The 26,350-nt window shown below is 37.3% G+C and overlaps 1 protein-coding gene across 1 annotated transcript; it reads right to left on the bottom strand.

Moving 5' to 3' along the window:
* Window positions 1-1,081: 1,081 nt before the first annotated feature.
* Window positions 1,082-26,013, bottom strand: ccdc40 (coiled-coil domain containing 40). The gene is made up of 20 exons (XM_056246159.1): window positions 25,800-26,013; window positions 25,610-25,701; window positions 24,309-24,393; window positions 24,080-24,213; window positions 23,892-23,975; window positions 23,490-23,709; window positions 22,781-22,938; window positions 22,445-22,567; window positions 18,268-18,389; window positions 17,946-18,189; window positions 17,669-17,851; window positions 14,439-14,684; window positions 14,035-14,248; window positions 9,103-9,272; window positions 8,379-8,470; window positions 7,606-7,726; window positions 4,828-5,016; window positions 3,176-3,334; window positions 2,653-2,790; window positions 1,082-1,268 (listed from the first exon to the last, which is right to left on the bottom strand). The coding sequence occupies exons 2-20, from the start codon at window positions 25,697-25,699 to the stop codon at window positions 1,152-1,154; spliced, it is 2,889 nt and encodes a 962-aa protein (XP_056102134.1). The 5' UTR covers window positions 25,700-25,701; window positions 25,800-26,013; the 3' UTR covers window positions 1,082-1,151.
* Window positions 26,014-26,350: the final 337 nt, after the last annotated feature.

Raw genomic sequence — 26,350 nt, 5'->3', positions numbered from 1 at the left:
TAATTGGGGTTGGAGCTGAACATTGGTCTACTACATTGTTCAGTGAGTTGTTCAAACTCTTGATGTTTTAATGAATTGCCTCTAACAACTGAAATAAACCTGTATAAATATATCCATGTTCAATCTTGTTAATTTTGATATACTGTTTTAATTATATAATATGTGTGTAAAAAATGTGTAGATTCTTTATTGTTTATATTCTTGTGGGCTGGGTTTTGAATTGAAGATGTTGATAATACTGTTGTAATCCTAATTATCTGTTAGTTCACTTTCAAAAGACAAACGTGTCAAGTTGTCCGGTCAAATTTGTCTAGACTTTTTCTTTTTACATGTGTCATAGATAGCTGTTTAGCCATTTTTGTAATAATATAAACAGGGCGCTGCTAGCTGGAATACAGATATTAGCGCAAAGAAGAACATAACATTACTACTGGCGTGACGTAACTAAAAAGATGAAGCATATTCTTATTAATGTTAATATAGAGTTCTAATGCATGTCAAAACAAATCACATTTAAAATAATTATTGAGGAATTGTACAACATTAAGAATTTTATCATTAAAAAAACAAATTATGCATTTCCATGGATCTGACAATATTGTACATCTGTCCAGCTGTTAATTTAGCTCCACCCAGGATCATTAGTCTTGTTTTGTTGGTTTGTGAAATCACAAGCTTCTGCTTTTCTCCAGTTTGCCTCATTGGTTTCACTTCGGCTACTGATATCACAAATCTTTTGCTGTGAGCTTCAAATTTATTGTAATTTAGCTTTCAGTTTTGTTTCAGGGTTATTTCAGAAGCCATTGCACTAATGTAGATGCTCTTTGACCCTCATCATATGTATATATCCTATGGATTTTTTATTTATTTAAATAAATCATGGTTAAGTGATAAGAAATTTAGGGAAAAGTGTTCAAAAGAGATTTTATTTAAGATACTCAATCACAATGCTTTTTAAAGTAAAGATGGTTGCAACTGTGTTTACACTGATTCATTAAAGTTAGTTTAACATGGACTGTTTTGCTGTATCTGAAGACATCCTTCACCCACCTCTTGATAAAAACAGACCTTGTACTAACCAGGACAAAAGCTGCCAAACATGTATGTATCTATGTACATGTCTTTTATTTCATGTAATATGTATTTCAGGGTTACTGGCGGCCCTGAAGTCCATTGTGAAGGTGTTCTGCTAATATGAGGTTGATCCTGTGGAGAGCGCTGTGGTGCTGAGGGTACTCTTCAGCCAAATTCTGGATAATGGAGCTGACCTGAGATAAGAGTGCAGGAATTAATTAGCATCATTCGTTTTTTTTTTTTTTTACTGTTTTTTTAAATCACAAGCTTCTACTTTGCCCCATTGGTTTTACTTCGGCTACTGATAATATCACAAAACTTTTGGCTCACTTGCCGTAAGCTTCTCATTTATTGTAATTTAGCTACAACTAGACATTACAATTTGAATTTGCTAACATAGCAATCTGAATTTGCTATACATGCTGCTACTGTTAATATTTGCTAACATTGCAATATGAATGTTACAAATTCTCTATCTGTATCCATGGACTTTCCTTTCTTGATATTCTTTGTCTGTCTTTGCCTGTGTTCAGTTCCAGTGTGTTTAGTTCCTGTTTCCTTGGTTGCCATAGTTATTCATTGATTCATTGTTTAATTGATCAGTCTCACCTGTTCCTCATTGCTCCAGTATATTTAAGCCCTTCAGCTATTATCTTGCATTGTTACGTGCTGGTTTGTATCTGTGTTTGATTCATAATTTTTATGAAATGTTACTTCACCTTTCATTGTTGTCAAGCCTCATTACTCTGGATCGTCTAGTCAAGCCAACAACTGACACTGAATTTGCTATGCATGCTGCTACCGTTTTTTTTTCCCAGAGCATCTTTATAGATTAATTGATGAACTAATTTCATAATGTATTAACTTTACAATATTACTGAACCGAACATTATTAACACAGAACTAACGGAAGCTTTTTCAATGTTTTACTGCTGAAATTAATCTTGTTGCATCACTAAGCATCACTACCCATTACTCATGATTATACAACCGCAATGCCATGCAAATCTGTGATGCTTTCGACACCGTTTTCACACATCGACTACATTATCATTGTCTATACAACAGCACCAAATGGCTTATGTTAACACTGCTGCTTATATACTTAGTAACTTACTCCTACACCGTATGCAAGAGAGTAAAAAATATGACACTTGGTTTTAGAACTTGTATGTTTGCTAGTTTAGAAAATAAAAGGCTGACAAACGCAATAATGCACTGAGATTAGGAGTAAAAGAACATTTGTTTATCTAAATGTTGAATGTCAGAGGAACTCCGAAAGCACGCTACAAAAAGCTAAAGCAAAGGCTAACCAGCTTTTTAAATATTGAGCATCAAGCTCATTGGCTGCAGATGCGAAAGGAATCAGCTTGTACCATATAGTTAACGATGTAAATGGCATCAGCTTGCCTGAAGGACCCATCACCCTGCGCCATCTAGAGTTTCATGACAGAACTTGGCATATATATACTAGCTTTGCATGAGATATACAATATTTCTGTTTTTTTGTTTGATTTCCAGTATTCTTGTGATCTACTTAATTTACTTCAGAGAATCTTCAGTGGATTTTATGCTGACCATTTTTAATCTCTCTTCATGTTTCTGTGTAGCCAGCTCCAATGCCATGTCTCCACTTGCCACCGGAGTGTACTGTCCCTCTTTAACAGCCTGCAGGTGTTTCGCTCGACCCTGTAGCACAGGCAGACGAGACATATTCTACAGGAGAGAGAAGAAAACCGTTGGTGACACCACATAAGTGGCATTCAAAGCATATATGGAACTTAAACAAAAACCTTTTGGTACGTTCACCCCCTGCCCACAAGTGTTAATGTCTTTTGCAAATGTTTGCATTGAATAAACATTCAAGTGTGTGATACGATGCGATTTTCTGCGATTGTGATTATCTTTGTAAATATAAAGTCTATGTAAACACACTCGCTCTGACGCCACATTTATGTGGGATAAAATTGCTCTACATACAGTAGGTTGATTTAACCATAATATAACTGGCTTATAAAGCTGTGAGGCTCCAAAAGGCTGGGGCACCACTGGGTGTCCAGGTCGCAAGTGTGTGGCGTATGCTGTTGGTGGATGCACTGACTCTTTCTTTGGCTTCTTGTAGCGCACTGAGGTCTTGGGTGAGAACCACTCTGGTATTCTGCAGGTCACTGATATGCACATGTTTGTCTCGGAGGCTGGAGGTCATAGAGCCCTGCCTCTCCTCCAGCTGAGCTATAACACCATCACACTCTTCTGCTTGCTGCACCCACATATACACAACAGTGAGAGATATTTTGTAAAAAAAAAAAAGATAAAAAGGTCATAATATACACTGTTATTATTAACTAAAATGAAACTGAACACAAAAAAAATTACTTGAAAAAACATTTAACTGAAACTAAATATATAAATACTAAATATAAAAACTAAACTATTTGGAAAACTAAAACTAGACAAAAAGACATTTTCATGGCTATCATTTCATGGCTAAATTTTATTAATTAACTTAAATAAAATTATCCATGAATTATTTTTCTTTAACATTTTGAATATACACTCACCTAAAGGATTATTAGGAACACCATACTAATACTGTGTTTGACCCCCTTTCGCCTTCAGAACTGCCTTAATTCTACGTGGCATTGATTCAACAAGGTGCTGAAAGCATTCTTTAGAAATGTTAGCCCATATTGATAAGATAGCATCTTGCAGTTGATGGAGATTTGTGGGATGCACATCTAGGGCACGAAGCTCCCGTTCCACCACATCCCAAAGATGCTCTATTGGGTTGAGATCTGGTGACTGTGGGGGCCATTTTAATACAGTGAACTCATTGTCATGTTCAAGAAACCAATTTGAAATGATTCGAGCTTTGTGACATGGTGCATTATCCTGCTGGAAGTAGCCATCAGAGGATGGGTACATGGTGGCCATAAAGGGATGGACATGGTCAGAAACAATGCTCAGGTAGGCCATGGCATTTGAACGATGCCCAATTGGCACTAAGGGGCCTAAAGTGTGCCAAGAAAACATTCCCCACACCATTACACCACCACCAGCCTGCACAGTGGTAACAAGGCATGATGGATCCATGTTCTCATTCTCAACCCAATAGAGCATCTTTGGGATGTGGTGGAACGGGAGCTTCGTGCCCTGGATGTGCATCCCACAAATCTCCATCAACTGCAAGATGCTATCCTATCAATATGGGCCAACATTTCTAAAGAATGCTTTCAGCACCTTGTTGAATCAATGCCATGTAGAATTAAGGCAGTTCTGAAGGCGAAAGGGGTCAAACACAGTATTAGTATGGTGTTCCTAATAATCATTTAGGTGAGTGTATATGAAATTATCACACTCCTTACATTGCTATTTACTAATAAATAAATGGACAATAAATATTGATTTGTGCTCAAAACTCTACAAAGCTACAAAGAAAACCAGTTGTTTGGGACAATGGTCAATTGTATAGTTTACCAGTAATTAAGCAAAAATATTTTGTAATATTTTGAATGCCACCACTGACCAAATACAGTCAAGTATACCAGAAATATTTAATCATTTTCAGAAACTATTTTAACTTCAGCAGCTCTACTACAAAAAAAAAAAGCAGTAAAAGTAAACTGAAACTAGAAAAAACAAATGAATTAAGTAAAAACTAACAAATATTAAACAAAATGAATAAATAAATAAATGAAATTATTCAAAGTAAAACAAAAGGTCTAAACTATAATAACCTTGATTCACACACACCTTCTTAGTATGGAGAATCTTTCGGCGGAGGCTCTGGAGAGTGTTGTGGTAGTCGCTGTGTGTGGGCTGCTTATGGTCGGATCGTGCCTGAGCCTCACTCCGAACAGCTATAGTCTCACGTCTGGCCACAACTGACTCCATGTCTCTCAACAATTTCTCCTGCTGCTTCATCAATTGAGCATAACGAACCTAGGCACATACATAAGATCCATTCAGACTGAAACCACACGTTTTTATTAATGTCCATTACTTTTACTGTACTTGTAATACTGTACAGTATTTTATATTATATATAACTGTATATTAGTTTTTTTCAAATGCTAACAAGCATCGGTCAATACCGAAGCCACATTTTCAAAACTCTCCACACATTCAGTGAAACAGAAGTCAATGCGGGCCAAACTGTGAATCAGTCTTACAATGACAAGTTGCAATGACTTTTTAATAATTCAGATTTATTTCTGTCAAATAAGTGAATACATTGTTATTAATAGCCATGTTGTTTTCGTATAAATACATATTGTGAGTGACACATCATTAATGGCTTTAAGTAAAGTGAAAACGTCTCGGTTATGTATGTAACCCTTATTCCCTGAAGGAGGGAACAGAGACGTTACATCAGAACGACTGACGAATTGGGATCTCGCCTGAGAGCCCAATCACCTTTGAGTGTAAACTAAACGAGCCAATGGACATTGGCATGCGTGATTTGCATCACGAGCTCCACCCGCAGTGCAGCTATAAATACGGAAGCAGGTGCGCTTGCATTTCAGGTTTTCGCTTTGGAGCCGAGCCGGTGACCCGGCCTCTCAGCGGTGGTACAGCAACTGTAGCGACGGGACGTAACGTCTCCGTTCCCTCCTTCAGGGAACGAGGGTTACATACGTAACTGAGACGTTCCCTTTCAGTCAGTCACGTTCGAAGTTACGTCAGAATGACTGACAAATTGGGATCCCCACCAAAGTGCCACTATTGCTGCACCCTTCCGGCACTCCACGTAAGCCACCTGATCCCCCTGCACCTACTAGGGTGGAAGATGGGACAGGGCTTTACGCAGAGAAAAGTCGATGACCGCATAACCCATTCAGTGAGACTATTGGATAACACTGGGAAAGTTGGATAACACTGCCCTTTCTAATTGTAAAGGGGCGCAGGCGCTACAGAGTCCACATCCTGACCGGAGGGAGGTATCATGTGGAAGGTACACATATGGACTGGCCATTAGGGCAAAGGAACATATGGAATGTCTCTGAGCCAGCTCCGGCCTAGTTATGAGGGAGTCAACACCGGCAGGGATGACAGAGCGGACTTTGCCAAGGGTAAGACAAGGGCTCGCCAAAAGTTAAGCCTAACCCTAACATCAAGTGGAGAGATCCACCAAGCTTGCCCCGCTTGCTGCATGAGAAGTGAATCTGCTCACTGAGGAAAGATAGCGTGTGCAGGTGTTTTATACACCCGGTAAGGGGCGGGTCCCTTACCTGGCATTGGACACGTGCTTCTGTCTGTCATGCCAGACTTGGTGCAATTGGATGCTTCTTCAGAGGTCAGGTGCGAATACCCTTCCCATAGGCGGATCTCTCCACTCGATGTTTCAGAGAACCGGGGTGACAAACAGTAACCTATTGATCTATTTTATAGTTGATCATTTATAAATCAGTGCATAATGGATTATGACCATGCACATTGAAAAAGCAAATGCATGACTATAAGTAATTATAAAATAATATAAATATTATATATTTATAAAATGATAAAATAATATGTAACTATGACTGTTCTTATAATTCAGTATAGGTCTTAATGAGTCTTTATAACCATATTTATAGAATAGTAATACTTATAAATAAGTATAGATGGGGCTACAATTAATTTTTTCAGTCATCTTTTATTAAATCTGGATGGCTTCAGAATGATTTTGTTAGAGAAACATGGATCAAAGAAGACACATGAGGAAAGAAGAGAGGCAGAGAGAGGGAGGACTAGAACCCTCACAGTACTGTACATCCATCCATTCCATCCATTTTCCAAACTACTTGTCCTGTAGGGTAGTGGGGAGGCTGGAGCCTTTCCCGGCGTCTCGGGTCATATGCTGGAAAACACCCTTGACATCCATCACAGGGATAACACACTCACACACATTTATATTCACACTCACATCTACGGGCAAACTTACAACATCAACACGGAGAGATTATACAAACTCCACATAGAAAGGCCTCCTGCACAGCTGCGACTCCAGTACTGCACATACGGCATTATCCTAGACATGTTTTTTGATGTTGTTTTTTTTCTTGAACTTTTTTTTCTTGTTATTGTTTTCTAATTATTATTGCTTCAGGATTTTGTTGTTGTTTCAACTTTTAATTTTTTTAATGTAAATTACTATACGTAAAGATAAAGAACCAAATTGCTTAATTTCTCATTCATTCTTTATGTCAGTAAAATGAAAAGATATTATTCTTATCAATTATTTATGTAAAAAAAAAAAAATCATTCAAACTTTAAAAATAAAAGTTCATGATTTATGTAATGCTAAGTTGTTAGTTTTTATGAATGACATGCATGTTTTCTGAATGAGAATTGTTGCCAGAGTTATGGTGGAACAAGCTTATTTTGAGTCATGTATTTTGTGTTTTATCTGTTTTGTTGGTCTGAGTGAGTTTTGAAGGTGAAATTAACAGTTTGGGAAAGATTAATGTTGGTAATGCAGACTGTATGAAGAGTTTTGAAAATGTGGCAATTGAAAAAAACTGTAATCTTTCGAAGTTATACACACACCTCCATACGGTGAATCTCTGCTCTCATGGTTCGTATGTCTCCCTGTCCGATGTCTGAATCTATAGCAGAGCGAGTCTCTCGCATCAGCTGGGTTCTCTTCTCCCACAGCATGATCTGATGCCTTCACACATGCACAAAACAGTGGAAACAGCTATATAGTCCCATTCATTAACTCTACACAACATTGATTGTTCAGCTCTGCAGTATTGATTCTATACATTATGGAAATGCTCTGAGAATTCACATGAATGTGCATTTGTGTGTAGGGCTGTATCTCAAACCTAGTGAGCTGCCTACCGAAACAGCATTTTTGGGCAAAAGACATGTTCAGAGTGAGCAGCTCACTCAGCTCCAATGATGCCCAAAAATCTTCTTTAGGAAGGCATTTAATTAGAATTCGGGTAACACTTTACAATAAGGACCCATCAGTTAATATTACATGCCATATCTACCATTAACTAGCAATGCATTTGCTACAGTATTTATAAATGTTTGTTAATGTTAGTTAATAAAAAAAACTGTTCATGTTAGCTTGAGCCCATTAAATAATATTAACAGATACAACTTTTGATTTTAATAATGTACCAGTAAGTGTTGAAATTTACATTATATATTCTTTAGAAGTATTGTCATTGTTAGTTCCTGTTAACTAATGTAGTTAACTATGTGTGTGTGTGTGTGTGTGTGTGTGTGTGTGTGTGTGTGTGTGTGTGTGTGTGTGTGTGTGTGTGTGTGTGTGTGTGTGTGTGTGTGTGTGTGTGTGTGTCTCTCACTCTGCCTCCACTAGGCTGTTGATAAGTCTCTCTTTCTCTTCGTTTAACCTCTCCAGCTTCAACTGAGTCTCAACTGAATCCCTCTCGGCCTCCTACACACAACATAGATACAAATATACTGTTCAAAATGTATATTTAACAATAAATCATGTGAGTGATAATTACATGTCGGTTTACATTAGGGATTCTCAACTCTAACTTCTGAGGTTCACTGTGCTGCAGAATTTAGCACCACACCTATTTAAAAATAACTTAATCAAGGTCTTCAGAATTACTTGAAATAAGGTGATAACCTAATTAAACTCTGCTAAATGTCTGCTATAACAGAATGGGAAGCTAAATCATTTGTTTAAACTTCAAAATTTCCATTGATATTCTACCAAGTTTTATTTGTGTTATAGAATAGAACATGTTGTATTGTGTTTACATTACTACTGATTAGTATTTACATAACTGCTGATCTTTTGTGTGTTTACTATCTAGTATACACTGAAAAAAGGTATCCAGGTATACTAGATTTACTATCTAGTATATACCTGCCCTTTATTGTTATACAGTAAATAGACAAAATCCCAAAGGAATATCAGTTATTTCTTACTGAAGGGTGTGACATAGTACAGATGACGAAATGAAAAGAATAAGAACAGAGGAATACAGAAAAAATTTGTGTATAAGGAAAAGGCCTGAATTTCCACATTAAGCTACACAGTGTGTAGAGTTGTACCTTGAGTCTCTGTCTGAACTCTGTTTCCATCAGACTGTTGCTCTGTTGCAGGGCTTGATTCAGATCGCTGTTTTTACTGAGCAGAGAGTTCAGTTTTACCATGTCTGCCATGAGAGCTTTGATTTGTTTATCCAGATCCGTCTGCTCGCGCTGCTCCTGCTCCATCTCACCTTATATAAATAAATATAACCAACACACATACGCAGAGGATGATATCAATAATGTATTTATCAGACTCATTTTATTACTTTAAGCTTTGTTTGTTCTCTTTGGACAAATGGTAAAAAGGTCTGCACTTGATATACTTAAAGTTATCCACCTTTTTCCTACGCCGCATGATGCTTTGCGCGAATTATGGGAGCAACTTCCATTAAACTGTAAACAATCAATGAAAGGCTTGCTCTATGAATGCACTTTAAAAAAAAAAGCATTAACAAAAGTACTTTCAACAGACCATAAATTACTCAGGATTTCAGCAAACACTGCTAATTAGAATTAGAAGTGAAAAGGCCAGTAGCGGTATTAACATTAAGTTAGATCCACTCCTGATAGTTATATTTATATGGAGGGGTATCATTTATTTCGTACTGATCGTTGTGCTAAAGGTGGAGGAGTGGCGATCTATGTAAAAAAATGTTTACAGGCAACAGTACAATTATCCAAGTCTGTGCTTAGAAAATTTGAATTGCAAGTGTTGAAAATTGACTTATCGCAGAATTATGTTTTGACAGTTGCGGGATGCTATAGACCTCCTTCTGCGCCAAAGGACACATTGTCCTCATTGTCTGATTGTTTGTCATCTATAAAATATACAGAATTGGCTTTAATGGGTGACTTAAATTGGGACCGACTGGCTAACACCTGCATCTGATCAAATTAAAAGTTTTTGTGACTCAACGAATCTGACCCAAATTATAGACTCGCCTACTAGGCCAAATCCTAAACATCTCGAAAAGTCTACGCTCCTTGATTTGTTTTTAACAAATGTGCCGCAGAAATACAAAGCTACTGCTGTGTTTGCAAATGATATGAGTGATCACTGCGTTATAATTGATTACAAATGCGTTACAAATAATATACTGCGATCACTGCGTTATAATTCCATGTCACTGTGGAAACATGGAATTAGCTTTCACTGTTATGCTGATGATACTCAGCTGTATATTTCTTCAAAACCTAACGAAACTTACCAATTCACAAAATTACGGAATGCATAGCTGATATAAAAAATTGGATGACTAGTAATTTCCTACTACTTACTTCTGAAAAAACAGAGATTCTAATTATTGGACAAAAAGCGTCCTCACGTAATAACCTAGAATACTGTCTTCGTCAAAAACAAAAACAAAAATAACGACTTTATTCGACTATTCCATTGCTTCCTTGTGGGCCTGAGACGAGAGTTCAAGAGATTTCCAGGACGCATGCGCGAGAACTGACCTTCTTGACCTTCTTCTACTACTATGTACAGCGTTCTTCGACGCGCGCTGTGTAGTAGAAGAAGAATGTCAGTTCTCGCGCATGCGTCCTGGAAATCTCTTGAACTCTCGTCTCAGGCCCACAAGGAAGCAATGGAATAGTCGAATAAAGTCGTTATTTTTGTTTTTTTTCCGCACAAAAAGTATTCTCGTCGCTTGATAAACTTATATTGGAGCCACTGTAGGCACATGACATATTTAAACATTTTCTTTAATGACTTTCTGGGCCGTCAAGTATCATTCCCTTTGGCAGCCTATGTAGCAGTGATCCACCTCTCAGATTTAATCAAAAATATCTTCATTTGTGTTCCGAAGATGAACAAAGGTCTTACGGGGTTGGTACAGCATGGGGGTGAGTAATTAATGACTTAATTTTCATTTTTGGGTGAACTAACCCTTTAAAGTCTGTTTAGAGAGAATGGTGTCATCTTAGCGGCCCCTAATATAATAACAAATGATCATTTCAACGGAAGCGAATCAATCAAAACTAACTTTAGCTGGAAAATAACATTATTCAAGAACCGCTATAAAACCAAACCAATCTGTTACCTTAAATTATATTAAGTTTATCTCTGTAAAGCTGCTTTGAAACAATCTACATTGTTAAAAGCGCTATATAAATGAGGATGACTTGACTTGACTATTGCTGGTGTGAGAGATACCAGGATATCGAAATGTAAACGTCGGTCTGTGAACAAGCTTTTTTTATTGATCTTAATCTTTGTGACTGGACCAGGGTGAATTTGATACCGGAGCCCGAAATAGCGTTGCAATATTTTAAATCACTATTTTTGGACATTATAAACAAGCATGCTCCTTTTAGGAAATATAAGATTAAAGGGAGTGATAATCCGTGGTTTTCAGAGAAATTGTCTGATCTAATTCTTGACCGTAATCTTCCTTGGTCAATGGCAAAGAAATCCAAAAATAGCTCAGACTGGCAACATTTTAGGCACCTGAGAAACAAATGTGTCACTCAAATATGTAAAGCAAAAGCAGATTTTTATTTAAATGAAATATGTGATAGTTCAGCTAATCCCTCTAAATTTTGGAAAGTTATAAATCACTGTCTTCTGACTCTAAGGATACTGTCATGCCAAATATATTGAAGTTGAATGATACAATTATTACAGACAGGAAAAGTATGCTAGATTCCCTAAACCAGCACTTTATATCTTCTGGATCGTTGTTTGAGCATGCAACACAACAACAGATGAGACAAGACTACGTTTTGTCTAGGGACAAAACTGGCTATTGAAACTGGATTAATATCGAGTGTATTGAAGTCAGCATATGTCACTCTTTTATTGAAGGGTAGTGACCGATCAAATCCAAATAATTATAGGCAAATATCTAAGCTATCTGCTTTAGACAAGGTTTTAGAAGGGCTTATAAGTGACCAGTTGAAAGACTATTTAGTAACAAAAAAACATTTTAAATGATTTGCAGTCGGGTTTTCCTAAAAAACATAGCACTGTCACTGCCACTATGAAAGTGCTAAATTATTTTATAAGTGCTATTGATTCTAAAGAATATTGTGCTGCTCTAAGATCTTTCAAAGGCGTTTGACACAGTTGACTACTATGTCCTGTCTCAGAGATTGGTGGATATTGGATTGTCTCCAAAAGCTGTCAAATGGTTTGGCAACACAAAGTGTTCAGGTTGATGGTGTGTCCTCAAACTCATTACTTATACAAAATGGTGTCCCCCAGGGGTCCATTTTGGGTCCTATTTTATTTACTATTTATATAAATGACTTGTGTCAGAACGTAATAAAAGCAGTGTCATTTTTATGCGGATGATACCGTTTTGTATTGTTCTGCCCCATCTTTGACAAGTGCCATAGAAGATCTGCAAACTGCTTTTAAAATTATTCAGAAGAATCTTCATAAATTGAGACTTGTACTAAACTCAGATAAAACTAAAATGATGTGCTTTTCTAAATCAAGGAAAACAGAATATGCTTGTCAAATTTTTACACTAGATGAGAAAGTAGTTGAACGAGTATCAGTCTAAATATCTTGGTTTCTTTTTAGAAGAAAATTTGTCCTTCAAACAGCATATAGAGTGTTTAACAAAAAAAACGTAAAGTTGGGTTTCTATTATAGAAACAAAGACTGTTTCTCTTTTAGTACAAGAAAAACACTTATACAAACAACATTTATGTCAATGCTGGATTATGGTGATATTTTATACATGCATGCAAATCAATCTTCTTTGAAAATGCTGGATTCATTATATCATGCAGCACTAAGATTTGTAACTATTTCTAATTTCCGTACTCATCATTGTAGCTTGTATGAGAGTGTTGGTTGGCCATCTTTGCACAATCGCAGGCTAGAGCACTGGTATATTTTTCTTTTTAAGGCCACACTTTGTAAACTGCCTTCTTACTTAAGTTCTCTTCTGACTCCTAAAGACACTACCAGGAAATGTAATCTTCGATCACATGGGCAAATCATGTATGATATCCCACGAACGCGAACTGTCTTCGGTGAAAGTGCCTTTAAAGTTTTTGCACCTTCTTCCTGGTATAAATGGCAGATTCAGCTAAAATTTGACCATTTACCGACAATGAACCAGTTTAAAATTAGGATAATGCACATGTGCTGTTACTGAGCGCTGCTGGTGATTATGTTGAGATGATGTTAAATTGCCAAATGTCTTTTTCTGTCAAATGTTTGTATATATATATATATATATATTTTTTTTTTTTTTTTTTTTTTTACATTTTTAATATGGAACTACTATTCTGCTGTCTTGGCCAGGACTCCCTTGAAAAAGAGATTTTGAATCCCAATGGGATTATTTCCTGGTAAAATAAAGGTAAATAAATAAATATATACTAAAGTCACGCAGTGAAATATTAGCGCTGAAAAGGCATGGACAGTTATTTTTGCGGCTGACATTTCCCTTTCAGATGCAAAAATTATGGAAGGGGAGTATTTAGATTAATCATGCAAGGTGATTTATTAAGTTTGCGTCTGTGTTCTTTAATTTGCATGTCGTCAGTAGATCACGCTCTGAACTTTCCACTCCCATCGGCGCTTTTTGGGAATTGCGCTCTCATGCTAATTTTCTCTGTTCAGTAAATCTTTAATATATCGTCGAATGTTGTTTTGGAGCCCACTGACTTTAACTGTAAAGAAAAAATATATATTTGAAATATATTATTATGCAAAAGAAAGTAATAAAGGTTTGGAATAACATGAAGGTGAGGTTTTTTTTAACACTATCCCTTTAATTATGATTTATGCTGCTTTTTTTAATACCACACAGAATGTAACTACTACCTGTTAGGAAACTTACAAGTCATCATCATTATTATTATTATTATTATTATACTAATACTAATACAAATACAATTACAAATACTAATACAACTAGTGGTGCAGAAATAGTTTACAGAGTCTTTTAGAACAGTGTGTGTATATGTGTGAAAAGTGGTACCTACTCTCTTTCCTGATCTTGCTCTGTTGCAGTATTGTGAGTTGTGTTCGTAGGATCTGTACAGAAGAGCCGTGGGCCTGTTTTTCCTGAGTGAATCTCACTAACTCCCCCTGCTGCCAAAGCCACAACTGCTGCTGCTCTTTAATGTCAGCACCAACTTCCTCCAGCTCCTTAGACAAGGTGGCTGCATGGATCTCCAGAGGACCTAGGTCTTCATGCTGCTCTCACACACACATTTGACAGTGTAAATATGCAGTATCTACAGTAACTACAATATGAAATGCAATAGTCTAGACTCTAGATGGATGCAATGACTTATTGTAACCATCAGAGAAAAGGGAGGTCCATGTCTTTTTCAAAACATCCATACATTAAAACATGAACTGAGTGTGAAATGTGTGGTCTAACCCCAGTACTGGACACAATATCCTTGATCTTCTTGTTGTAGATGCTGATCGTGGACTGCTTTCGCTCAATCTCTGTGACCTGTTTAGCAATCTCTGTCTCGCGAGAAGACAGCAGCAAGTGTCGCTGGCTCATTTCCTGCTCAAGTTCAGCTTGAAATGCAACAAGAGAATCCAGATGTGTCACTACCTCTTGCCCCTCCAGTGTTACTGTGTTGATGTCATTCTCCAATTTAGTTAACTGAGCCTCCTAAGAAATCACATACAATGTACAAGTTTGATTTTTATGAAACCTGTCAAGAACACATTCAGGTCCTATTACACCTCAAAATCATGGTCATATATACTGTGTGTATATATATATATATATATATATATATATATATATATATATATATATATATATATCAGAGTTTCCGCCAGAAAAAAATGGTGCCGGTCACAGTGACCGGCAGAGGTTTCGTTTAACGGACATTTTGATGATATGCCGGTCAAATATCGCCTCTTAATTAGTCAAGTTGAGGAAAACTGGAGGCAGGCTATGTAACTTAAAAAATGACATAATCAGGCCGTATAGAATGCAACATGTTATTATTAGCCTAACTTTCAAATAGACGGAAAAAAAACATGAACGTCCGATTGGCGTCAATCAACACCAATTGTTTTTTACTATGGTTTCACACACATTCACTTTTTGAAACATTGAGGCACGGATGTACCTAATACAAATAAATAAAACATCTCCAGTTAACTAGCAGATCATTCATTTAGTTCGCTATCGTTAAATAAGAGATCTAGCGCTAAAATCAGTTGTTTTTGAAATCAAGCGCGCTCGTGTCCGCTGCTATCAGTTGCATGGACGACGCGCTGCGCGAGTTGCGCAATCTTCACTCAGACGCGCGTTTCAATCTATCGCCGTTGCAGAGACTCTACACAGGCTAAGCACTACTTGGGCGCAGAGATATCACGCAACACCTGAAATAAAGCTTGCCACAAAGAACCGGCGAAAGTAATGATTAGTATGCATGAAACATTTGAATTGTTGATAAATTGATAAAGTTGACGATGCAGACTCGCCATCTTCGCAGTAGTGAACGCGCCTAGAGAGAAATGCACACTTCATATGTAGTGTGCATGCGCCGGCGCCTTCGTGTCCTGATTATATTGTCCACTATATTTGCTTCTTATTTATTAATCCAGGCAAATTTGTTGATGAAACATTGATTAAAATGAAGATACAATTTATACAAAACGAAATAAACTTTAAAGAAAGGCTTTCTACAAAACAAAACTAAATAAGTGGTCAAAATCTGACCCATTCCAAATGTTTTCCAATATATTGGTCATCTTATGATCCTATCTTACTCATCTCATGGGGTTCCCTTTTCATATAATCAACATAGATGAAATAAAAAAATAATAACATTATATTATTTATAAATATGAAACGTATGTTTACGTTTTTTAACTTATAATAAGTGTCACACCGCTCCGCTTTGCTCACATGCTCTGGTGTGTAGCCTAATGCATGTGTACGTGCATGTGGTGGAGGGGTGTGATTTTCGAATAATAATCAACCCAGCGATCTTTGAATATTATTTTTGCTTGAAAATTTCGTTTTGTATAAATTGTATCTTAATTTTAATCAATGTTTCATCAACAAATTTGCCTGGATTAATAAATAAGAAGCAAATATAGTGGACAATATAATCAGGACACGGAGGCGCGTGCACACCTCTCTCTATAGGCGCGTTCACTACTGCGAACATGGCGAGTCTGCATCGTCAACTTTATAAATGTATCAACTTTATGAATAATTCAAATGTTTCATGCATAATCATTACTTTGGCCCGTTATTTGTGGCAAGCTTTATTTCAGGTGTTGCGTGATATCTCTGCGCCCAAGTAGCAGTGCTTCGCCTGTGCTTCCAAACATGCATTTGCCCGCCTATCTAAATGTAGGGGAGACCATGAATAACCCCAATTTAAAAAAAAAATGGTGAAGTGTTCCTTTAAGGCTAGCCTGCCTGGGCCTGGCCATATTTGAAACGTCTCACTCAATCGTTCGTTGTTTAGGTCTATATTACAGCTGTTCTAGGCGTGCGCTTTATTTGAAATGCAGCATGCGATGTTGTTTAATAACTTTCAAACGGTAGAGCCTGTTCCTTTATAACATAGCCAAAGGTCGGTGTATTTTTGCTTTATACATTTTAGGCTTATTCTCAAATTCATATTGTGTTAGGGGGGCGGGATTATTACGCAATTTTAATCGGACAATTTGACCGGAGAGATTTAATTTTGTCGGACATTTCATTTTTTTCCCAGCCAATGTCCGGTAATTACCGGACAACGGAAACCCTGATATATATATATATATATATATATATATATATATATATATATATATATATATATATACCCTGTTTAGTTCAGTTCTTAGTCCTTTATTGTCACTGTCAAGGTTGGTTTGCTTTTCTGCAAAGGAGCACTTTCTGTTTCCTGTGCTCCTGTTGCATTCTAGTGTTCCAGAGTTTTGGGTTTTGGTTAATAAAGACTGCTGCATTTAGATCCTCACCTTAAACCTCTCTTTTGCCTACAACAAACTGTGACACTTAGACTGCATTCAAAGAAAACATTTGATCAGTTCTTGCGGCATTGCTAGCGCCATTCTCAAATTGGGCAACAGGAAGGCAGCAATGTTGAAAAAGATAACATCTTTAATAGACTTAGTTGTAATTACTATAATGTTTAAATAATGATGATGGATTAAATTGTAAAGTATTTATACATCATGGTAGTATTTGTTGTACTGCCATTAATTTATGCTGAAAAAAATTAATAATCTCAATATTTGTTTTACTGTAATACAGTAATACGGGGGAGGTGTGGACTGAGAAGTAACATGTACAGATACCTAACACAAATGAGATTGGGGGTGGGAGGTTAGGAACAAAGTCACAAAAACGTGTAAAAAAAAAAAACTGTAATGGTCCTAAAATAGGTTTCAATATTATTTCATATTCTTTTTCTTTTAATTTTGGAGTGACATGTTAATTTGTGAGATTCAACGACAATAATGTCTCTAATGTTTTCATTTCATGAAAGTTAACTTTTTGGCACAGTGAGGTTTGGTTATATGAGAGGCACATTATATAGTTGCATATTATTAAATGTGCAATTATGACAATAATTTAATGAGTGGTGAGCATTTCTGGGTTAGCTAACAGCATCCTACCTTCTCTCTCCTGTGTCCTACAGTTTTATCAGTCAGTCGGCGTGAATACTTTGCTGCATTATTGTGAGTAAGCTGCTCTTGCATTTTGTTCATGATCTGGTCCTCCAGGTCCAAACGCACTGCAGACTCTTTCTCCATCTGCTTCCTGAGAGCCTTGAACTCGGACTGACGCACCTCGTGGTCCTGAAAGAGAAAGAAATACATAGGTCCCATATATAACCTTCAGACTGGTGCTCATTAACCATATTTGTGCTGTAGAATGATGTGAATGACGTACCCCACGCAATGTGCTGAGGGTCTTCTCTGTCTCCTGCAGCATTCGCGTATATGTGCTGTACTGGGACTGTAGGACTTCCTGGTGGTTCTGGGAGTATGTGATGAGTTTACGTGAGGTGGTGGAGTCAGTCTGGGCTCGGTTCAGACGCAGAGTGAGATGCTCATTCTGCTCTTCCACCTTTGTGATGGACTTTTTATAGCCCTCAATCTCTGTGTCCAGAGAGCGCACCTGATCATTGGCCAGCCTGGAGGAGGGACGTCAATACACATCAATACTGTTGTCTGGGTCATACACACTCAAACATCATGAGCATCACGTTCACCTCAGTTCCTCGTGCATTGCAGTGTAAGCCTCATCCCTCCTCCTCATCCTTAAAAGGCTGCTGTTCCATTGCTGGAGTAACTGCCTACGCTCGACAGTCACTGAGTCCAGTTCCAGCTGCGCCTATAGCACACACACGGGTTCATGGGTGACATGTGCAAATATTTATTTATGCACATATTTTTGTATGTGCCTGGCAGGGTTGTGTGCAATTCAGAACTGAATTTAGAAGCATTTTAAAATTACAATTAAGTTTTTAAATCTAAAATGAATTTTGAATGGAGGTAGCAAAAAGGATGCAGAATTGAGTCTAATTGAATTTAAGGAGTAACATTAAAAGGAACTTAAACTAAGTGCAATTTAATACACTAAAAGAGATTTGTCAAGACAAACTTTGAATGATGAAAGTGTTAAAATGTGAAGGTTTTATACGCGTCACATTGCTGTGTTGTAGAAAGTACACGAACATGATGATGAAGATGAAAGGCACTCTTAAATAAATCCACACGCAAGTAATCCACAAAAAGAGAGCAGCATATAACACATCTAGACACAGACAAGACCCAACAGCAATGAACAGAAACAGATGAACTTAAGTACATGTGCAAACAAGGATAATTAATGACACACACCTGAACTAAATGACAACTAATCTGAAACCATGACAACAAACTCAACTACGGAAATGGTGCAAACTGAACACAAAGGATGATTCTCAAACGGAAGGCTGCATCCTACCAAGACAGCGTCCTTCCTTGTTCAGTCCTTCTGAGGCTTGTAGGCTAGTGTTCTTCTCATCAATTAAATGCTAGAATGAGACGTTCTAGTAAGAGCGCATGGCTACGTCACACATGTTCCCGTCCCCACAGTCACGGCACGAAAATACTGTTAAAACTTAAGAAAAAATACTGTATTTCAAATCTTTATATTAACTGGCTTTTTATTAATGCAATACAGTTAATGACAGCCGTCTCCCAGTGGCTTAAGTTACTGTCAGTTTAGTGTTAGTGATTAATTTACAGCTAAACAAAAGATAACATCTATGCTTTCATGTCCGAAAACATTATTTTTGTTTTACATTTCATAATAAACTCAGACAAGCTCAGTACCGACTCATTCTCCTTCAGTTTCTTTTCGTGAATTGGAATGTGTGCAAAGGATTGTGGGTGATTTAAGGCCACGAAGGATACATCTAATGCATCCTTCAAAACAGGCTGAATCAAGGACGCGAAACTAAGGCCCTGTCCCAAATGGCACACTCCGGACTTGTGGACTTCCTCAGAGTCCACACTTCGGTGACGTCATGTAGTGCAGACCTATAGGGCCCTTAGCGCGAGTCCGCGAGGGCACATTGAGAGGTATTTTTGGGACAGACTCGATCGTCACGCCGGAAACAGGAAGACGGTCTGATTGTTGTTATGGACAGGAGCTACAGGTTCGGGGAAATATGCTGCCTATTGTTGTTGTGTTTACATATGACTCAGTAAAGCCCTGACATTCGGTTCTATTTATTTAATGAATCATAATGCGATCGTATTATTCAGCTCGCTATTATTAGCCTATGTTTGAGACATCAACCACTGGTCGATGATCATAATGTTTGTATAAACTTGTCATAAAAACCGTAATGATAATCACACTTAAATATTTTCTTGTCAGCCATGTTAACAATTGTCCGTGAGCGAAATCTCCTCCCATCCATTGTCTGATTGGCCTTTCGCAAGGATTCCTGGGTAGTTAAAGTGCGTGGAGCCTGCATCTATGCGGGCTTCGCAGAAGACCGCTTCAAGGGTACAAAGGGGGCGCTGCTGAGCACACTTCAGAGCGTTAAAATGCTAAATGGGACGGCCTACGGACTCGTAGACTCGGCGAGCACGCGCAATTTAAGTCCACGAGACCGAAAGTCCGCATGAAGTGCGCCATTTGGGACAGGGCCTAAGGCTGCTTTCCAGGGAATTGAGATGGCCTTCAGTGACGTTTGATGACGTGGCAGCCGAGATATGCATGCAACCTTAAGCCCCGTTCACACCGCCAGCAACATGCAGAAACAAAGCGACATGATCCCATTCATTTTCAATGGAGCGCTGGCGACTTCCAGCGGCACAAACGACAGTGAGCGTTGGCGACAGAATGTAGGCATGTCAAGCGATGCGAGAAACACAATAAAAGTTCAGAAATTTTAACTTTATGCAAATTAGAAGCGAATTTCACTAGCGACAACCAATAGGAATGAAGACTGTGGAGCTCACGTTACCGTCTCAAGTGCAAGCAAGACAAGACAGGAGTTCTGGTGTGATTTCAGTTATGATTTGACTGTAACCACATACATGGATATATTAAAATGATGCGTGGAAAAGAAACTCTCGGCAGTCTTAGTGAGTTTGATTCAAACATTGATAAGTTTGTGTGTTGTTATATTATATGATGCAGTGAACAGTTTAGCACTGCTGCAGTTCATATTGCCGTTTCCCCTGCATTATGTTGATTATTAGGGACAAGAAAATTGATTGTCAAATTCGAATGACGTTTTGGTAATTTTTGACAGTATGAGTGAGTTTAATTTGTTGATAGATGTTTAATGCAGTAAGCACTGCTGTAGTTTATATCACAAAACACTCTCCAACAGCAGATGTAACTTTTAATTATTTTAAGTCTAATTCCTAGTGAAATTAGAATGATATTGATATCTTAGTTTTATATAGTGTCAACTATCCTCTCCCTATGGAGGATCCCTTTCCCACTCTACCGATAAAGCGTTGTGAATTTCTGTTCGCGTACCCCGAAGTGATAAAATAAAACAAAATTCTGTATCAAAATTTATAGGCAAGACAAGTAGTTTGTTTAGGCATGGGTTGTATGGAATTACAAACCTGCGCACATATTTTCAAAAGCACATAACTATAGAATCAATTCTGAATGTGCATGTGAACGCCGTCAGCGTTAATCACAGGTTCGCGTTTAAAGTCTGATCATTTCGACGGAGGTGAATCAATCAAAATTAACTTTAGCTGGAAATAACATTATTCAAGAACCGCTATAAAACCAAAACAATCTCTGTTACCTTAAATTATATGTTTATCTCTGTAAAGCTGCTTTGAAACAATCCATTGTTAAAAGCGCTATATAAATGAAGATGACTTGACTTGACTTGATATATCTTTTGAGATTGGATTTTCTAAAGATATGGCCAAACGTGCAGTCTACCAATAACATTGGATCGACAGCACTGGGAACGCCCACAAGCGACTCACAGTACAGAGACTAGCGACATGCAGCGACAAAGTCGGATGCAGCCTTCCATTTGAGAAACACTCTATGTCCAAACTAAGTGAGAGTGTGACAATAGGCCTTATATACGAAAAAACTGATATATGTAATTGAAATGGTACCTATAGAAAATTGTAAACTACCACTCAAAAGTTTGGAACAGTAAGATTTTGTTTATTTGAAAGAAATGTATACTTTTATTAACCAAGTATTTATTTAATTGATTCAAATTGACAGTAAAGAAATGCAGTTACATAAAAAGAGTTACAAAAGATTTCTATTTCAGATAAATGCTGTTCTTTTGAGCTTTTTATTCATTTCTATTCAAAGAATCCAAAAATAATTATATAAAGGTTTCCACTAAAATATTAAGCAGCACATCATTTTTCAACATTGACAATAATAAGAAATGTTTCAAAACCGAAACCGAATCAGCATATTAGAATGTGACACAGAATGATGCTGAAAATTCAGCCATCACAGGAATAAATTGTATTTTAAATTGTTCAAGTGAAAAACACAACAGTTATTTTAAATTTGAATTATATTTCACAAAATTGGTGTGTTTACTGTATTTTACTGTATCAAATAAACACATAAGAGGCATAAGAGACTTTCTGAATGGTAGTACACTGAATGTCATTATTGATGAATGTTATTATGTCAATGATTAACTCTTATCTGACTCCCTTTAAAGGCAGAATTAATGCTACTAATGGAACTAAATGTACTAATGGAACAGTATGGAAATTTACTTTAAAAGTCAGTGTTGTTGATCCCAATAATATTTAAAATTTAAAACGTTACGTACAGTATCCAGTGAAATGCATTCATAGCGCTTAAAATTCATAACTAAATTCATCAAATTTAAGTGTGTATGCTTCACATGATCTGTTGCAGAGGTTTCTAACCTCAGAAAGAGCTTCCTTTGCAGCCTTTGTCTGATCAGTCTGAGCGATGATCTGAACCTCATACAGAGAGATCTGCTCTGAAAGCTTTTCCACATGCTTGGTCAAACGCTCAACATAAAGATCCTGACAGAGAGAAAGAGAGAGGTGCATAAACAAACATCTATTAGAGCTTCAATGAAATGGGGAGAATGCATTTTATCATTTGTTTTTACTTTTATAACATTAACGCAGAAGAACTATAATTTTCTGGTTAAATTAGTTATATGAGTGATTCATATGTGCTAAAACAAATGAAGTGGCCATATTTGACCAAAAGCATGTGCTCTAGAACTCCACCTGCTGATATTTTTGCTCCTCTGCCTGAGTTCTCTCTTTCTGGACTTTGTGTGAAGCATTCATTATTGCTTTGATGTCCGAACGCAGGTCACTATTGGCCTCCTGCATGTAGAGCAACTTTAGGGCCAGGTTGTCCACTTTAGATTGTAATTCCGAGACTATGAAGAGAGCACATGATCAAGGCAAGACTTACAGAGATTTTCTGTCTGCACCACTGGCGTTACCAAACAGAATTGTAAAAATTATTATTTTCAAATCATTTTCAATCTGCCAACTAACAGATTAATTTATTTGAGAGATCAGAACTAATGAACAACAGGAGATTCAATTATCGCAATTATTTAAATAATTATCTTGAAATGTGATGTTATTTTTAGAGGAAAATGTTCTCTACTGTAAAAATGTTCTCATTATTTTTGTTAATAGCAGGGTTATTATCATTAACTAAAACTAAACATTTTTGTTAATTGAAATTAAGCTGAAATAAAATATAAACATTAGATTAAAAAACATAAACTAAACTAAAATTAGAAATGTTGCCTTGGCAACTAACTGCAATAAGTGTAAGTTTAAGCACATAAATTATAAAATGAAAATAAAAACTAAAACTGAATTAAAAATAAAACTGATTTTTTTTTTTTTTTTTTTTTTATAAAAACTTGAATAGTACATAAATAATACTAAAATTGACACTGATAGATCTTCTCACCTTGCATTTGTTGTTTTTTGGCCTGACTGGCAATATCTTGGTACTGATTTTTTACCCCATCCAGCTGGTCTTGGGCCTGTCTACGATGAGCAACAGTCTGGGCATTGCCCTCATGACTTGCCTCCAGAGAGGCCTGGAGTCTGGCCAACATCTTGTGGACCATGTATACCTCTTCAGCAAGTTCATGGCGCCTCTGGGCCTCTGCCTTCTCCATTACTATCTGCAGCAGAGCAATAATGATTAGTTTCGTTGGCCTCTGTTTGTATGCAAGTGTGTGCATATATTTCTCGAAGAACAGAATCAGTCATTTCTGGCCAGTATGCATGTGTAGTTATATGAAGAAATACCCATATCAATCACTTGTAGACGAAACTACCAATAATTTTTTGACAGATTTCTTACCTTCTCGCGGAGCTCAAGGTGCAATCTCTCCACCTGATCACTGAGGGTTTTTTTCAATGCAGACTGGAATCTTTTCATTAAAGGCTAAAGAGTACAACATTTTAAAAAAGAACACGGGGCATCAGAAAATGTATTAAAAATATGAAAAATTTACTGCTTTGGGAAAAAAACACATTAGGTTTACACACATGCTCAGGATCCAGCACCACAATTTCTTCCTCTTCCTCATATTCCTCTCCGGCTCTACTTTCTGCCTCAATGTCACTGATCTCCAGCTGGAGAGTGTGCTGTGGTATAACAGGTGTCCACCTGTTGTTTATATCTGTACATAAACAAATTAAACAAAAAGTGAAATTACCAGTAAATCCTTCAATATAGGCTAAATAATGTTAAGGTTTTTACATGAAACTAAGATACCAGAATTGTCCAACTGAAAGTATCCACTGGTCCCAGCATGATTGATGTCTCTGTCATAATTGTCTGAAAGCTCCATTGATTCCACCTATAAATACAATCATTAATTAAAGCTGCAAGCAGCGATGAAAGGGCCCTCGCACCCGTGCCACCGCCACCCGGTGGCTTTAGGAAGACAGAGCACGGTGGGCAGTATGTAAATATAGGGAGAATATGTTAAAGTAATTTGCCCCACCCAATTCTGAAACCCACATCACATGTACATTTTCACCACTTCTGAAGTGTGTGCAAAGTTTCATTAGTTTTCGAGCATGTTTAAGCCGGAGGACTATGTCAAAGTAATTTATTTTTATCACACTTCCTGCTACCAGCAGGTGGCGCTATTACAATAATCTAATATGAGGATGGTCATGTGTTCAGGACAGGACTCTTATCACACATGTGAAGTTTGGGGCAGATCGGACATTGTATGCCTGAGTTACTGCAGGCTGTCTGTGGTTGCCTAGCAACATCGGAACTGCATCATTTACACAGAAGTTATCTGATGATGCATATTTCACCCAGAGGCTGAAATTGGATTTGCACATCTACATTTTTGTCAGGCCGCCGAGGTCACATCCTTTGACGAAAACTCTAGATCTTCGCAATTTAACGTCGCAAAGGCCTTAAGATTAGACTGACAAAATATTATGTGGATCTGATTTAATCTCTAGGAGGAGTTCGTTAAAGTACAACATCAGGAAATTACGAAAAATGCAAAAGGAGGAAAAATCTAGGAGGAAGTTCAAAATAGCTCACTTCCTGTTGTGTTTAGGGCTATGCTCCAAGAGACTTTTTTGTAGGTATTGGGTCATTACATGTATGTACCAAATTTCATACCTGTACGTGAAACGTAGAGCCGGGGCAAAATCTGGGGGCAATAATTTACCGAATTTGCCCCACCCAATTTTGAAAACCATATCACACGTAAATTTTCACCACTTCTGAAGCGTGTGCAAAGTTTCATGAGTTTTTGAGCATGTTTAGGCCCTCTAAAAAGCGATTCTTTTAAGAGAAGAAGAAGAAGAATAATAAACAGAGCAAAAACAATAGGGTCCTCTCACCATCGGTGCTCGGGTTCTAATAAACGCCACTCTACATTAAAATATGTATAGTAAAAAAAAACTTGAGTTCACATTATTTGCCCTGATTTTGGGGAAAATTGAAAAACTAAAGTAAAAAACGCTGTTATCAAATCTGATACCATCTGTATGATGAATGTCTTTAGAATAATAAAAATGAAAGGTTCGTGTAAGAGTTTAGACCTCTTTAGGCTCAGTGAATTCACCCGGAGCCTCTTCCTGCCTGTTCGTCTGATCCTCTGGCAGACCTCCATCACACCCACCGCTTTCCATCTCTTCATAGTCATAAATAAAGTAATACAACATAGACATATATAAGTATATATAATAAATTAGCAGGATATGACAGAGTAATTTTATTTTAATTTGTCACCTGTTTCCGTTGTATCTTGTTCCTGAGTTGCAGAGAGCTGTTATGAAGCAGTATTTCCCCAAATGTATTAACAGTAATCGTTCAATTAGCAATACTACATCCAAAATTCGTCAGCTCAAGTAATGATTCATTTTATTCTGGTTAAATAATTGTTTTATGTTATTTCTGTGTTGTGACCATTTAGCAGCGCGAGACCTGCAGTGTTTACTTTGCTTCTCCGTTGCTAGGAGACGCCACACTTCCGGATTCGCTCCTCCTCCTCATAGATATCCATAACAAAGAACGTATATTGACAAGAAGTGAAAGCCAATAGAACGTTCCATTGCAACACCAGCGCCCAGCAGCAGCCCTACGCTGCAGCTGGATGCTATTGACTCGGTCGGCAGTCATATATTATACTTATATTTAGTCCAGTGCAGAGGTCATTTTTAGGTTGAAATAATTAGGTGATAGCAGCGTTATAGCAGTTAAAAAGAAGTTGCTACTTAACCAGGCTTTTTCCCCCACACAACTTGAGACAGGAAAGTTCAAGGATTTAATTAATTAACGTT

Source organism: Rhinichthys klamathensis, unplaced genomic scaffold, assembly GCF_029890125.1.
Source record: "Rhinichthys klamathensis goyatoka isolate OS25496 unplaced genomic scaffold, OSU_Roscu_1.1 h1tg000036l_1, whole genome shotgun sequence".
NCBI classification, from domain to species: Eukaryota; Metazoa; Chordata; class Actinopteri; order Cypriniformes; family Leuciscidae; genus Rhinichthys; species Rhinichthys klamathensis.
This window is presented reverse-complemented; position numbering and strand designations above follow the sequence as displayed.

What these genes read in the sequence shown, in the direction of transcription:
- ccdc40 (XM_056246159.1), bottom strand. Translation starts at nt 25,699, where the DNA reads ATGGAAAGCGGTGGGTGTGATGGAGGTCTGCCAGAGGATCAGACGAAC. An exon ending in AGGAGCAAAAATATCAGCAG is followed by an intron (nt 22,568 to 22,780) that starts GTGGAGTTCTAG and finishes TCTCTCTGTCAG; the next exon opens with GATCTTTATGTTGAGCGTTT. An exon ending in TAGGACACAGGAGAGAGAAG is followed by an intron (nt 14,685 to 17,668) that starts GTAGGATGCTGT and finishes GTGATTTCTTAG; the next exon opens with GAGGCTCAGTTAACTAAATT.